A 12,202-nucleotide genomic window follows, 5' to 3' on the forward strand; every position below is an offset into this window, starting at 1 on the left:
GCAGCATGTTGCATTTTTTGGCCCTGCAAAAAAGCGCATGCGCACATATGCGCACGTTTTGCGCTAAAAATGGCCATTATAGCCTATGGATGCGCATACATGCGCACTGGCATGCTCATGTATGCGTTTTTTTGCACATGCGTTTTTTTTTTTTTAACCATGGAATTTAGGGGTTTAGGGTTAGGGTCAGGGTCAGGGTTAGGGTTAGGGTTGGGGTTAGGGTCAGGGTTAGGGTTAAGTATGGTTTGGTTAAGGGTTGGGGTTAGGGTCAGGGTTAGGGTTAAGTATGGTTTGGTTAAGGGTTAGGGTCAGGGTTAGGGTTAAGTATGGTTTGGTTAAGGGTCAGGGTCAGGGTTAGGGTCAGGGTTAGGGTTAGGGTTAAGTATGGTTGGGTTAGGGTTAGTTAGGGTTTAGGGTTTGGGTTAGGGTTAAGTATGGTTTGGTTAAGGGTCAGGGTTAGGGTCAGGGTTAGGGTTAGTAAAGTCATGGTTTGGGTTAGTGTGAGGGGCCAACTAATGTTGGAAAAAAACGCAAACGCGGTAAAAACGCACTAAAAACGCATACAAACGCATAAAAACGCTGCGTTTTTTTCATGCATGCTCATAAAAATGCTTGAAAAAAACGCAGCAGTTGTATGCTTTTGTATGCGTTTTTTCAATGCGTTTTTTTGCGGGAAAAACGCGCTGCAAAAAAAAGCAAGTGTGAAACTAGCCTAATCCGTATTTTTTGCGCACCCATAGACTTGCATTGGCGTACTACGGCCGTAGTACGCTGACAATCGCAGCATGCTGCGATTGGCACGGACTGTAGAATACGGATGAGAAATATACGGCTGGTGCGAGGGACCCCATAGAGAATCATTGGTCCGTGTCTAATGCGTGCTTTTAGCGCCTCTCACTCGGCCGTATTCCTCGCCAGTGTGACCCCGGCCTTACACTGATCTGCTCCTCATCCACGTTTTCCACGAAGGCTTTTGTGTATTGAGGAGCAGCATTGAATCTGATGGATTAGGACTTTGCTAAACGTTGTGGTTTTTCCATGACGCCTCTGTGGACGCCTATTCCTTTGAGGGGTATTGATGCTACTCCTTTGGCGGAGAATAAACCTCAGTTTTGGACCCAGGTGACAATGCGAGTTGTCCCAAACAACCAAGAAAATTGTAAATTTTTGGTGCTGCATAATTTGCATGATACTATTGTTCTGGGTTTTCCTTGGTTGCAAACTCATAATCCAGTTTTGGATTGGAAATCTGGGTCTGTGGTGAGTTGGGGTTGTCAGTGTGTTCTTAGGGACGCTCCTGTTTTCTCCACCTCTCCTCAGTCTCCTGATATTCCTGATTATGTAGCCGATTTTTCTGATGTATTTAGTGAGAGCAAGTCTGCGTCTTTTCCTCCTCATAGGAGTTATGACTGTGCAATTGAGTTGATGCCTGGGTGTAAATTTCCCAAGGGTCGGCTTTTCAACTTATCAGTACCTGAACATGATGCTATGCGATCCTATATTAAGGAGTCGTTGGAGAAGGGTCATATTAGACCATCCTCGTCACCTTTAGGTGCTGGGGTTTTTTTTGTGGCCAAGAAAGATGGTTCATTAAGACCGTGTATTGATTATCGTTCCCTTAACAAGATGACTGTTAAATATCAGTACCCGTTACCTCTGATGTCTGATTTATTCTCCAGAGTTAAGAGTGCCTGCTGGTTTACTAAGCTTGACCTCAGGGGGCGTATAATCTTATTCGCATCAAGCACGGGGATGAATGGAAGACGGCGTTTAATACTCTGGAGGGACATTTTGAGTACCTGGTGATGCCTTTTGGGCTCACTAATGCCCCTTCCGTCTTCCAATCCTTCATGAATGATATTTTCTGTGACTTTGTGGATAAGTTTTTGATCATCTATCTGGATGATATTTTGATCTTTTCTAGTGATTGGGATTCTCATGTGGAACACGTCCGGACTGTGTTCTGGATTTTGAGGGAGAATTCCCTGTTTGTTAAGGGATCGAAATGCCTCTTTGGTGTACAGAGGATTTCATTTTTGGGATTTATCTTGTCTCCATCGACTATTGAAATGGACCCAGCCAAGGTACAGGCCATTTATGATTGGGTTCAGCCTACTTCTTTGAAAGCCCTCCAGAAGTTTTTGGGTTTTGCTAATTTCTATCGTTAATTTATAGGTTATTTTTCTGGTATTGTCAAACCACTGACTGATCTGACCACGAAGGGCGCTGATGTGCTGAATTGGTCTCCTGAGGCTGTCTCCGCATTTCTGGAGCTTAAGCAGAGATTTACTTCAGCTCCAGTTTTACGGCAACCTGATGTTTCACTTCCATTTCAGGTGGAGGTAGATGCTTCTGAGATTGGTGCAGGAGCTGTTTTGTCCCAAAAAGACCCTGTGACTTCTAAGATGAATCCCTGTGCCTTCTTTTCTCGAAAGTTCTCCCCATCTGAACGCAACTATGACATGGGGAATCGGGAATTGTTGGCCATGAAATGGGTATTTGAGGAGTGGAGACATTGGTTGGAGGGAGCTAGACATCAAGTTGTGGTCCTCACCGATCACAAGAATTTGATTTATCTGGAGTCGGCCAAACGCTTGAATCCTAGACAGGCTAGATGGGACTTGTTTTTCACGCATTTTAATTTTATGGTCTCTTTTCTTCCGGGCACTAAGAATGTTAAGGCAGACGCCCTTTCTAGGAGTTTCTTTGCCGATTCCCTTAGTGTGACCGAGCCTACTACCATCCTAGGTGAGGGGGTAGTTCTTTCTGCCATCTCGCCCGATTTGAGACGCGCCCTGGAGGAATTTCAGGAGGATAAACCTGAGCGTTGCCCTATGGGAAAATTGTATGTTCCTGACCAGTGGAGGAGAGTTATGTCTGAAATTCATTGCTCCGCATTGGCTGGTCATCCAGGTATTTTTGGTACCAGAGATTTGGTGAGTCAGTCTTTTTGGTGGCCTGCCTTATTTCGTGACGTCAGGAATTTTGTACAGTCCTGTGGGACTTGTTCTCGGTCTAAACCCTGTTCTCGTTCTAGTGGGTTGCTGATGCCCCTGCCGGTGCCCAAGAGGCCATGGACCCATATTTCAATGGATTTTATTTCTGATCTTCCTGTCTCTCAGAGAATGACTGCTATCTGGGTGATTTGTGATAGATTTTCGAAGATGGTCCATCTTGTACCACTTCCAAAGTTGCCATCTTCCGCTGAGTTGGTGCCCTTGTTTTTACAACAGGTGGTTCGGTTACATGGGATTCCTGAGAATATTGTGTCTGACAGAGGAGTCCAGTTTGTTTCCAGATTCTGGAAAGCCTTTTGTTCCAAGCTGGCAATTCAGTTATCCTTCTCCTCCGCGTTTCATCCCCAGACCAATGGACAAACTGAGAGAACAAACCAGACCTTGGAGTCTTATTTGAGATGTTTTATATCTGCTGATGAAGATGATTGGGTCTGATTTTTGCCCTTGGCTGAATTCGCACTGAACAATAGAGCTGGTTCTGCCACTTTGATGTCACCCTTTTTCTGTAATTTTGGGTTTCATCCTCGATTCTCTTCAGGGCAAGTGGAATCTTCGTCCTGCCCAGGTGTGGACACTGTGGTTGAGAGAATGTAGCAGATATGGGACCAAGTGGTGGATAAGTTGTCACTCTCTCAGGAAAAGGCCCAGCGATTTTCCAACCGGCATAGGACCATTGGTCCCCGGTTTAAAGTGGGTGATATGGTTTGGTTGTCGTCTAAGAATATTCCTATGAAGGTTGCATCTCCAAAATTTAAGCCAAGATTTATGGGACCTTATAAGGTTTTGGAGAGTCTTAATCCTGTTTCTTTTCGATTGGCTCTTCCAGTTACGTTCAAAATCCATAACGTATTTCACAAATCTCTGTTGAAGAGGTTTGTTGAGCCAGTGGTTCCTATGGCAGCACCTCCTGACCCTGTGTTGGTTGAAGGCAATGTGGAATATGAGGTAGAGAAAATATTGGATTCTCGTATGGTTAGATGGAGACTCCAGTATTTGGTAAAATGGAAGGGTTATGGCCAGCAGGATAATTCTTGGGTCTCTGCCTCTGATATTCATGTCAATAGATTGGTTTGTGCTTTTCACCGGGCCCATCCTGATCGGCCGGGTGGCGTGGATGAGGGTTCAGTGACCCCTCCTCAAGGGGGGTACTGTTGCGAGTTCATTTTCTGGTCCACCAGTTGTGAGTTCTCCTGTCAGGCTCCCTCTGGTGGTAACAGGAGGTAGTGAGGCTAATTTAATCAGTAGAGATCAGCCACCTGATAATGAGAATGACGATTGGACCTCAGGAATCTCAGACTGGATTTAAGACAGCCGACACCCTATTCAGGTGCTGGTGATTCCTTCTGCTTGCAGGTCTTTGTTTTCAGCTCTGTTCCAGTCATCTAAAGCTAAGTTTTTCTGCTAATGTTCACACTTGATTTTGTTGGTCTACTCAGTTTTTTGTGTGGTCAGCCAGCCCCGGCTGGGGCTGTGCTGAACTTCCACTCTTATTTATCTGTATTTGCCAATTTGCTTTTTGTCCCTTATTAGATCGGCCTCTTTTTTGCTCTGTCAGAATATTTCAGAGTGCTGATATAGTGGGAGAAGTCTAGTGACTTTAGGGTTAATTTTGCTATCAGAAGTGTTGGACATTATTTTTGTAGGGTGTTTTGCAGATTGCAGTGTCTTTCCTTTCCTGTCCTTTCTAGTTAGTTTGGGCCCCGTTTGTTCAGCCTATTTTCCTGCCTGTGTTTGTGCTTTCATCTTGTTTCACCGTCAATACTTGTCTGGGGGCTGTCTTTACTTTGGGGTCTGCTCTGTGGCAGTTAGTTTTTCCCTTTTCTTGCCTCGGGCTTATGTAGTTCTCCGGCTGTGACGAAGCGTCTAGGATCATCGTAGGTACGCTCCACGGCTGCTGCTACTTGTGTGGTTAAGATCAGGGATCTGCAATCTGCATAGTTACCAACCTCTCTGGTTTTCTGTGACTTAGCTTGTTTTAGTTTTTTTTTCTCCTCGGTGACCCAGTCACAACAGGGGTCCCCGAAAGATCTAAGGACTGGGTACAAAAACGGGTCACCTCCTAATAGAATGCAAAGAGAAGGCTGCAGAAACAAACTGAAAACAGAAACTAAGACTAGAAGAACCAAAGGCCCAGCACTGCACTAATTAAACACACAGAAGGCAAAGCAAAGCTCCAAGCCAGAACTCAAGCAGATTAACACTGTTGTCCAGCAAGGAATGGGAGACAGGTGCAGGTAAATAAAGGGAGATGCAATCACCTGACCCAAGACAAACCCAGCACCAGAGGAAAAAGACCAGCAGCCAGAACACTACAAGAACATGGCAGATAGTCACAAACTGAACAGATTCTAACAATTACAGGCTGATCCAACTTCAGTGGAAATGCCTCAAAAAGGATGTTGCAGGCAGCAGATCGCTCTCCACGGCGTCTCCAAACTCTGTCACGTCTGTCATATGTGTTCAGTGTGAACCTGCGTTCATCTGTGAAGAGCACAGGGTGCCAGTGGCGAATTTGCCAATGCTGGTGTTCTGTGGCAAATGTCAAGCGTCCTGCACGGTGTTGGGCTCTGAGCTCAACCCCCATCTGTGGACGTCGGGCACTTAGACCATCGTCATGGAGTCGGTTTCTAACCATTTGTGCAGAAACATGCACATTTGTGGCCTGCTGGAGATCATTTTGCAGGGCTCTTTCTGCACTAATTAAACACACAGAAGGCAATGCATCCGGTTTGCGTTTAGTTGGACCATCATTTATTTTTCAACAGGACAATGACCCCAAACACACCTCCAGGCTGTGTAAGGGCTATTTGACCAAGAAGGAGAGTGATGGGGTGCTACGCCAGATGACCTGGCCTCCACAGTCACCAGACTTGAACCCAATCGAGATGGTTTGGGGTGAGCTGGACCGCACAGTGAAGGCAAAAGGGCCAACAAGTGCTAAACATCTCTGGGAACTCCTTCAAGACTGTTGGAAGACCATTTCCGTGACTACCTCTTGAAGCTCATCAAGAGAATGCCAAGAGTGTGCAAAGCAGTAATCAAAGCAAAAGGTGGCTACTTTGAAGAACATAGACTCTGACTTATTTTCAGTTGTTTCACACTTTTTTGTTGATTATATAATTCCACATGTGTAAATTAATAGTTTTAATGCCTTCAGAGTGAATCTACAATTTTCATGGTCATGAAAATAAAGAAAACTCTTTGAATGAGGTGTGTCCAAACTTTTGGTCTGTACTGTGTATAAATATATACAGTGCGCCTTTCAAAAGTATTCAGCCCCCTGGAACTTTTCAACCTTTTCCCACATATGCTTCAAACATAAAGATACCAAAAGTAAATTTTTGGTGAAGAATCAACAACAAGTGGGACACAGTTGTGAAGTTGAACGAAATTTATTGGTTATTTTATATTTTTGTGGAAATTCAAAAACTGAAAAGTGGGGTGTGCAATATTATTCGGCCCCTTTAACTTAATACTTTGTTGCGCCACCTTTTGCTGCGATTACAGCTGCAAGTTGCTTGGGGTATGTCTCTATCAGTTTTGTACATCGAGATAATGAAATTCTTGCCCATTCTTCCTTGGCAAACAGCTCGAGCTTAGTGAGGTTGGATGGAGATCGTTTGTGAACTGCAGTTTTCAGCTCTTTCCACAGATTCTCGATTGGATTCAGGTCTGGACTTTGACTTGTCCATTCTAACACCTGGATACGTTTATTTATGAACCATTCCATTGTAGATTTTGCTTTATGTTTGGGACCATTGTCTTGTTGGAAGACAAATCTCCGTCTCAGTCTCAGGTCTTTTGCAGACCAACAGGTTTTCTTCAAAAATTGTCCTGTATTTGACTCCATACATCTTCCCATCAATTTTAACCATCTTCACTGTCATGGCTGAAGAAAAGCAGGCCCAAACCGTGATGCTGCCACCACCATGTTTGACAGTGGGACTGGTGTGTTCCGGGTGAAGAGCTGTGTTGCCTTTACACCAAACATATTGTTTGGCATTGTTGCCTAAAAGTTCGATTTTGCTTTCATCTGACAAGAGCACCTTCTTCCACATGTTTGGGGTGTCTCCCAGGTGGCTTGTTGCAAAGTTTAAATTACACTTTTATGGATATCTTTGAGAAATGGCTTTCTTTTTGCTACTCTTCCATAAAAGCCAGATTTGTGCAGTGTACGACTGATTGTTGTCATATGGACAGACTGTCCCACCTCAGCTGTAGATCTCTGCAGTTCATCCAGAGTGATCATGTGCCTCTTGGCTGCATCTCTGATCAGTCTTCTCCTTGTTTGAGATGAAAGTTTAGAGGGATGGCCGGGTCTTGGTAGATTTGCAGTGGTATGATACTCCTTCCATTACAATATGATCGCTTGCACAGTGCTCCTTGGGATGTTTAAAGTTTTGGAAATCATTTTGTATCCAAATCTGGCTTCAAACTTCTCCACAACAGCATCACGGACCTGCCTGTTGTGTTCCTTGGTCTTCATGATGCTCTCTCTGCTTCAAACAAATCCCTGAGACTATCACAGAGCAGGTGCATTTATACGGAGACTTGATTACACACAGGTGGATTATATTTATCTTCATTAGTCATTTAAAACAACATTGGATCATTCAGAGATCCACAATGAACTTCTGGAGTGAGTTTGCTGCACTGAAAGTAAAGGGGCCGAATATTACTGCACACCCCACTTTTCAGTTTTTGAATTTCCACAAAAATTTAAAATGACTAATAAATTTCGTTCAACTTCACAATGTTGTCCCACTTGTTGATTCTTCTCAAAAATTTACATTTGGTATGATATGTGGGAAAAAGTTGAAAAGTTCCAGGGGGCCGAATACTTTCGCAAGGCACTGTGTGTGTATATTATATATATATAGATTAGATTTAGATATTTGCTTGGATTTAACATTTAGGTGAAGGCAGTGTGTAGTACTATCATGAGTACTTACCTTATGTTTCTTTCCAACAGGTCTTTGAAAAGGTGGAAGACACTGTGACTTTCTAAAGTCAGCTATTAAACTGAAGGATGGTTGATATATCAAGAAGATAAACATAAAAGAGAACAAAAATGAACAACCGCTTATTTGTAATAGAAGAGTTAGCATCAAATAAAACAGATCAGAATATTAATATATCTACTACACAGATGGAGTTGAACCAAAATGAACATATTACAGTGATGTTGTGTGAAGAAAAAAGCCCATTAGATGTTGACCATCATGAAAATTTAAATTATAAAAATAACATTTCATGTAAGGATGGTAATAAAGTCTTAATAGATGAAGAAAGTCTTGCAGATGCTAAAATAAATTCAGCCCCACATCTTACCCAACAACATCCATCTCATGTTAAAGAAGAACTAGTCTCACATGATGTACGAAGCCTTAAAGAACGCCAAATTTATACATTACCAAAGTGTATCCACCGGTCAGCTACTCATATTAAGGAGGAACTAGTTTTTCAGAACAGAAAAAACATTATAGACCTTAACACGTCTGCACCTTTACATGATTTAAAACAACATCCATCTTCTAATATTAAAGAAGAGCCAGTCTTGTATGAAGGAGCAAACCTTACAAACGCAAGCATTCAGATAACTACAGATAATACCCAATATTCCTCTGCTTCTATTAAGGGGGAATCTACCTTATATGATGGACGAAGCCTAACAGATCCAAACATGTGTATAACCACAGATACAACACATTATTCAGTTACTTTCATTAAAGAAGAACCATCATTGTGTGGATCAAGTATATTTGATCCAAAAATGTGTACTCCCACAGATCACACACAATATCCATCTACTGAAATAAAGCAGGAAAAAACGTCATACAATGAAGAAAATCTAAAAGATACAATCGGTAATACACCAATATTTCTTACAGGACAGTTCCCATCTGTTCAAATCAAGGAGGAACCATCTTCTATTGAAGATGAAAACCTTATGGATGCTCCTGTTCCTAAACATGTAGATTGTATTGAAGAACTAATAAACTTTGGTGATGAAGGGAAATTTTCAGGCAACAGTATTAATTCTTCTACAATTACAGAGGAGTATATCAAAGGGATTGATCAAACTGAACAGAGAAAGAAGGCACCAGAAATGAAATCTGCTTCTTTATCCCCCGAGAGATCAAAGAACACATATATCTGCCCTGTATGTAAGAGAGGTTTTAATAACCATGGCAACCTTGTGAGACATCGGGAGACACACAAAGGAAAGAAAATGACTTGTACAAAGTGTGGGGCTGACTTTTGTAATAAAACTGATCTCTCGGCACATGTACGGACACACAAAACCAGAGGAAGTTTATACTGCTCTGAATGTGATAAGATATTTGCTAGCAACTCGCATCTTATCATCCATGAGAGAACTCGCACAGGTGAGAAGCCATTTGCTTGTTTAGAATGTGGGAAGCGTTTTTCTAATAAGTCCAATTTTGCCTCACACATGAGGGTCCACAGGGGATCAAAACAATTCTGTTGCATAGTTTGTGAAAAATCGTATGCACGGAAAGACAATCTTGTCAGCCATCAACGAATTCATGAAGTGGAGGAGACATTCACGTGTTCTAAATGTGGACGGAGCTTTGTGGATGAATACAAGTTTATCCGACATCAGAAATGCCACACATTGGACAGACCCTTTTCTTGCAGCCTTTGCAGGAAGCATTTTACTTATATGTTGCTGCTACTTCGGCATGAGCGGACGCATATAGATATGAAACAGTTTAAATGTTCAGAATGTGGAAAGTGTTTCCTAAAACACACGGAGATGATGAAGCATGATACCCAACAACATCCATCTCATGTTAAAGAAGAACTAGTCTCACATGATCTACGAAGCCTTAAAGAACACCGAATTTATACATACCCAAAGTGTATCCACTGGTCAGCTACTCATATTAAGGAGGAACCAGTATTTCAGAACAGAAAAAACATTATAGACCTTAACACGTCTGCACCTTTACATGATATAAAACATCCATCTTCTAATATTAAAGAAGAGCCAGTCTTGTATGACGGAGGAAATTTTTTTTTTTCATTTTTACAAGTTTTTTAAATTTTTTTTTACTTTTATTATATTGTCCCAGGGCGGGACATCACTATCTTGTGTCAGATCGCTGATCTGACAGTTTGGACAGCACTCTGGGGCTGCTGCAGGTTTCCTCGTGCCTGCTCTCTGCAGGCACTGAGGAATCCGCCTCCCTGCAGATCCCCGAAGGCCATATTGGATTTGGGGGCCTGCAGGGAGGAGAACCCTCGGAGCGATGCAGCACATCGCGTCGCTCCGGGGGTCTCAGGGAAGCACTCATGGAGCTCTCTCCCTGCGCGATTCTCCCTGTGCCCCTGGTACACTGCGATCATGTTTGATCGCAGTGTGCCATGGGTTAATGTGCCGGGGGCGGTCCGTGACCGCCCCTGACACATAGTGCCGGGTGTCAGCTGATCGCGTTGGACGTACTATTCCGTCTTTGGGACTTAGGTCCAATGTAGGAAAGGGTTTAAAGCTGCAGCCTTCTTACTGTTTTCGTGCACAATCAGTCTCCATGTTTTTATACCCCAAACTAATGGCATCTATGTAAGAGCGCTGTAATGCTGATTACATCCACCCTTTTTATTTTAGAAATTTGGATTTGCGTTTTACAGCTCTGCTGCCTCTGTTCCCTAATCCCTGCTTGTCTCCAGTTAGTGACAGTCACGCTTCTTTCACTGACCAAGATCCAGTGAGGTGGCATCATTCTGCGGGGTGATGCATGCACAGAAGACTGTCAGTGCAATCTGTATAGTTTGCAAAGTAAGCCAGACACAGACTATCTTCTTGACCAGGACGAGCAACATCATTAAAATACAAAATATGCTTTGATTCTTAAAAAAAAAAAGCCTTGTGTTTTCTGGGGAGGAGGCCCAATCTCTATCAGGCATGCTTACTCCTCTCCTAACCCAGGCATCATTGATGAGATTGGGGGGTGTATGTACCTTGTATACTTGAAGTTATAGCATCAGACAATGGAAGGGATGTGCTAAAGATGGAGCAGAGCTCATGTTGTCACATAGTGCAAGCAAACCGTGCCTGATATAGTAGAGCTGTGTTTGTAAAATAGGGGAAAGAAAAGAGCTGGGCTTCTTGCAAGTAGTGATGTTGATCTTTCCTTAAGATAACAGGACCCTTTAGCTGTGCTAGCTGAGTTATTCAAGTGTAGCAGAGCTTGTCAACTTCTCCTTGAAAATGTCAGCTATAGCAAAGAAGACTTCCCAAATGTAGTAGAGCTGTGTTGAGGGCTGTATGAGGAGGACCAAAGAGAAGAGCAACTTTTTAGGAGGAAACGTGTGCTTAGAGTCCACTATGGAGCAGCAATGAGTAGAGATGAGCAAACCAAAACTTAAAAGATCAAGGTTTGTACCGAGCACTTAGTGTCCTGTGCTAAACTCCAAACACTGACTTTTCCCTGAAGTCCGTTTTAATGTTCGGTGTTCCTGGGGAAGTCTGGGAGAGGAGTGAGAAAATTTTCCAGGTCCAAAGTTCGGGTCTCCATTGTGGTTCAAGTTCGGGTACTGTTCTGGTACCCGAAGTTTGGACCAAAGTTCAGGTCGGGTACCAGAACTGAACCTGAAATTCCACAGGTCCACTCATCCCTAGCAGTGAGTTATGTCCGCCTCTCCCACCGCTATCCAGTCCTCCTGTTCTGATGAGTGTTTCTCTCCTCACTCAGACACAAAGCGCTAATTGTTTGATGACCGCTTTCATCGGTCAGAGGAGGGAGATGCTCATTGGCCATTACTCCAGGAAATTCATTTTCCCTTTTTTTTTTAACATTTTTAATTCATTGGGCAACACTTTAGGGGTGTACCTACCATCACCTACTCCCCCCCCCCCTTCCCATCACAGCACTGGGTTTTACATGATCAAAGTAGTCCCATTTTGATACTAGTGGCCCAGTTCACCTTCTCAAAAATAGTCACTGCATAACACATTTTTTGACAGTTCATGAAGGACATTACATGTAGGACAATTTATGTAGGACATAGACTTTCCGTTATCAAGAATGGATCATAAATGTCATAAACTTACCAAGAACAGTCTGCATTAGGCTTAACCTTCTAAAAGAATGGGCAGTACAGAATAGTTTTATCACGAACTCACCATGTGGGAGAACTTATCCAGAAGACTCCATTTA

The 12,202-nt window shown here is 43.0% G+C and overlaps 1 protein-coding gene across 3 annotated transcripts in view; it reads left to right on the forward strand.

Moving 5' to 3' along the window:
• The window catches only part of LOC141100120 (uncharacterized), a 44,278-nt gene that overhangs the window by 27,077 nt on the left and 4,999 nt on the right, over positions 1–12,202 (forward strand). For 2 of the 3 annotated variants that reach the window (XM_073588367.1, XM_073588366.1), the window contains exon 2: positions 7,990–9,406. In XM_073588367.1, coding sequence (XP_073444468.1) covers positions 8,089–9,406 — 1,318 coding nt within the window. In that variant the 5' untranslated portion in view covers positions 7,990–8,088. Of the gene's footprint in view, positions 1–7,989; positions 11,421–12,202 lie in introns of all 3 variants that reach the window. The other variant, XR_012234604.1, reaches the window with a different exon arrangement.

The sequence above is a fragment of the Dendrobates tinctorius genome, unplaced genomic scaffold (assembly GCF_039654945.1).
Source record: "Dendrobates tinctorius isolate UK_male_01 unplaced genomic scaffold, ASM3965494v1 ptg000103l, whole genome shotgun sequence".
NCBI lineage: Eukaryota > Metazoa > Chordata > Amphibia > Anura > Dendrobatidae > Dendrobates > Dendrobates tinctorius.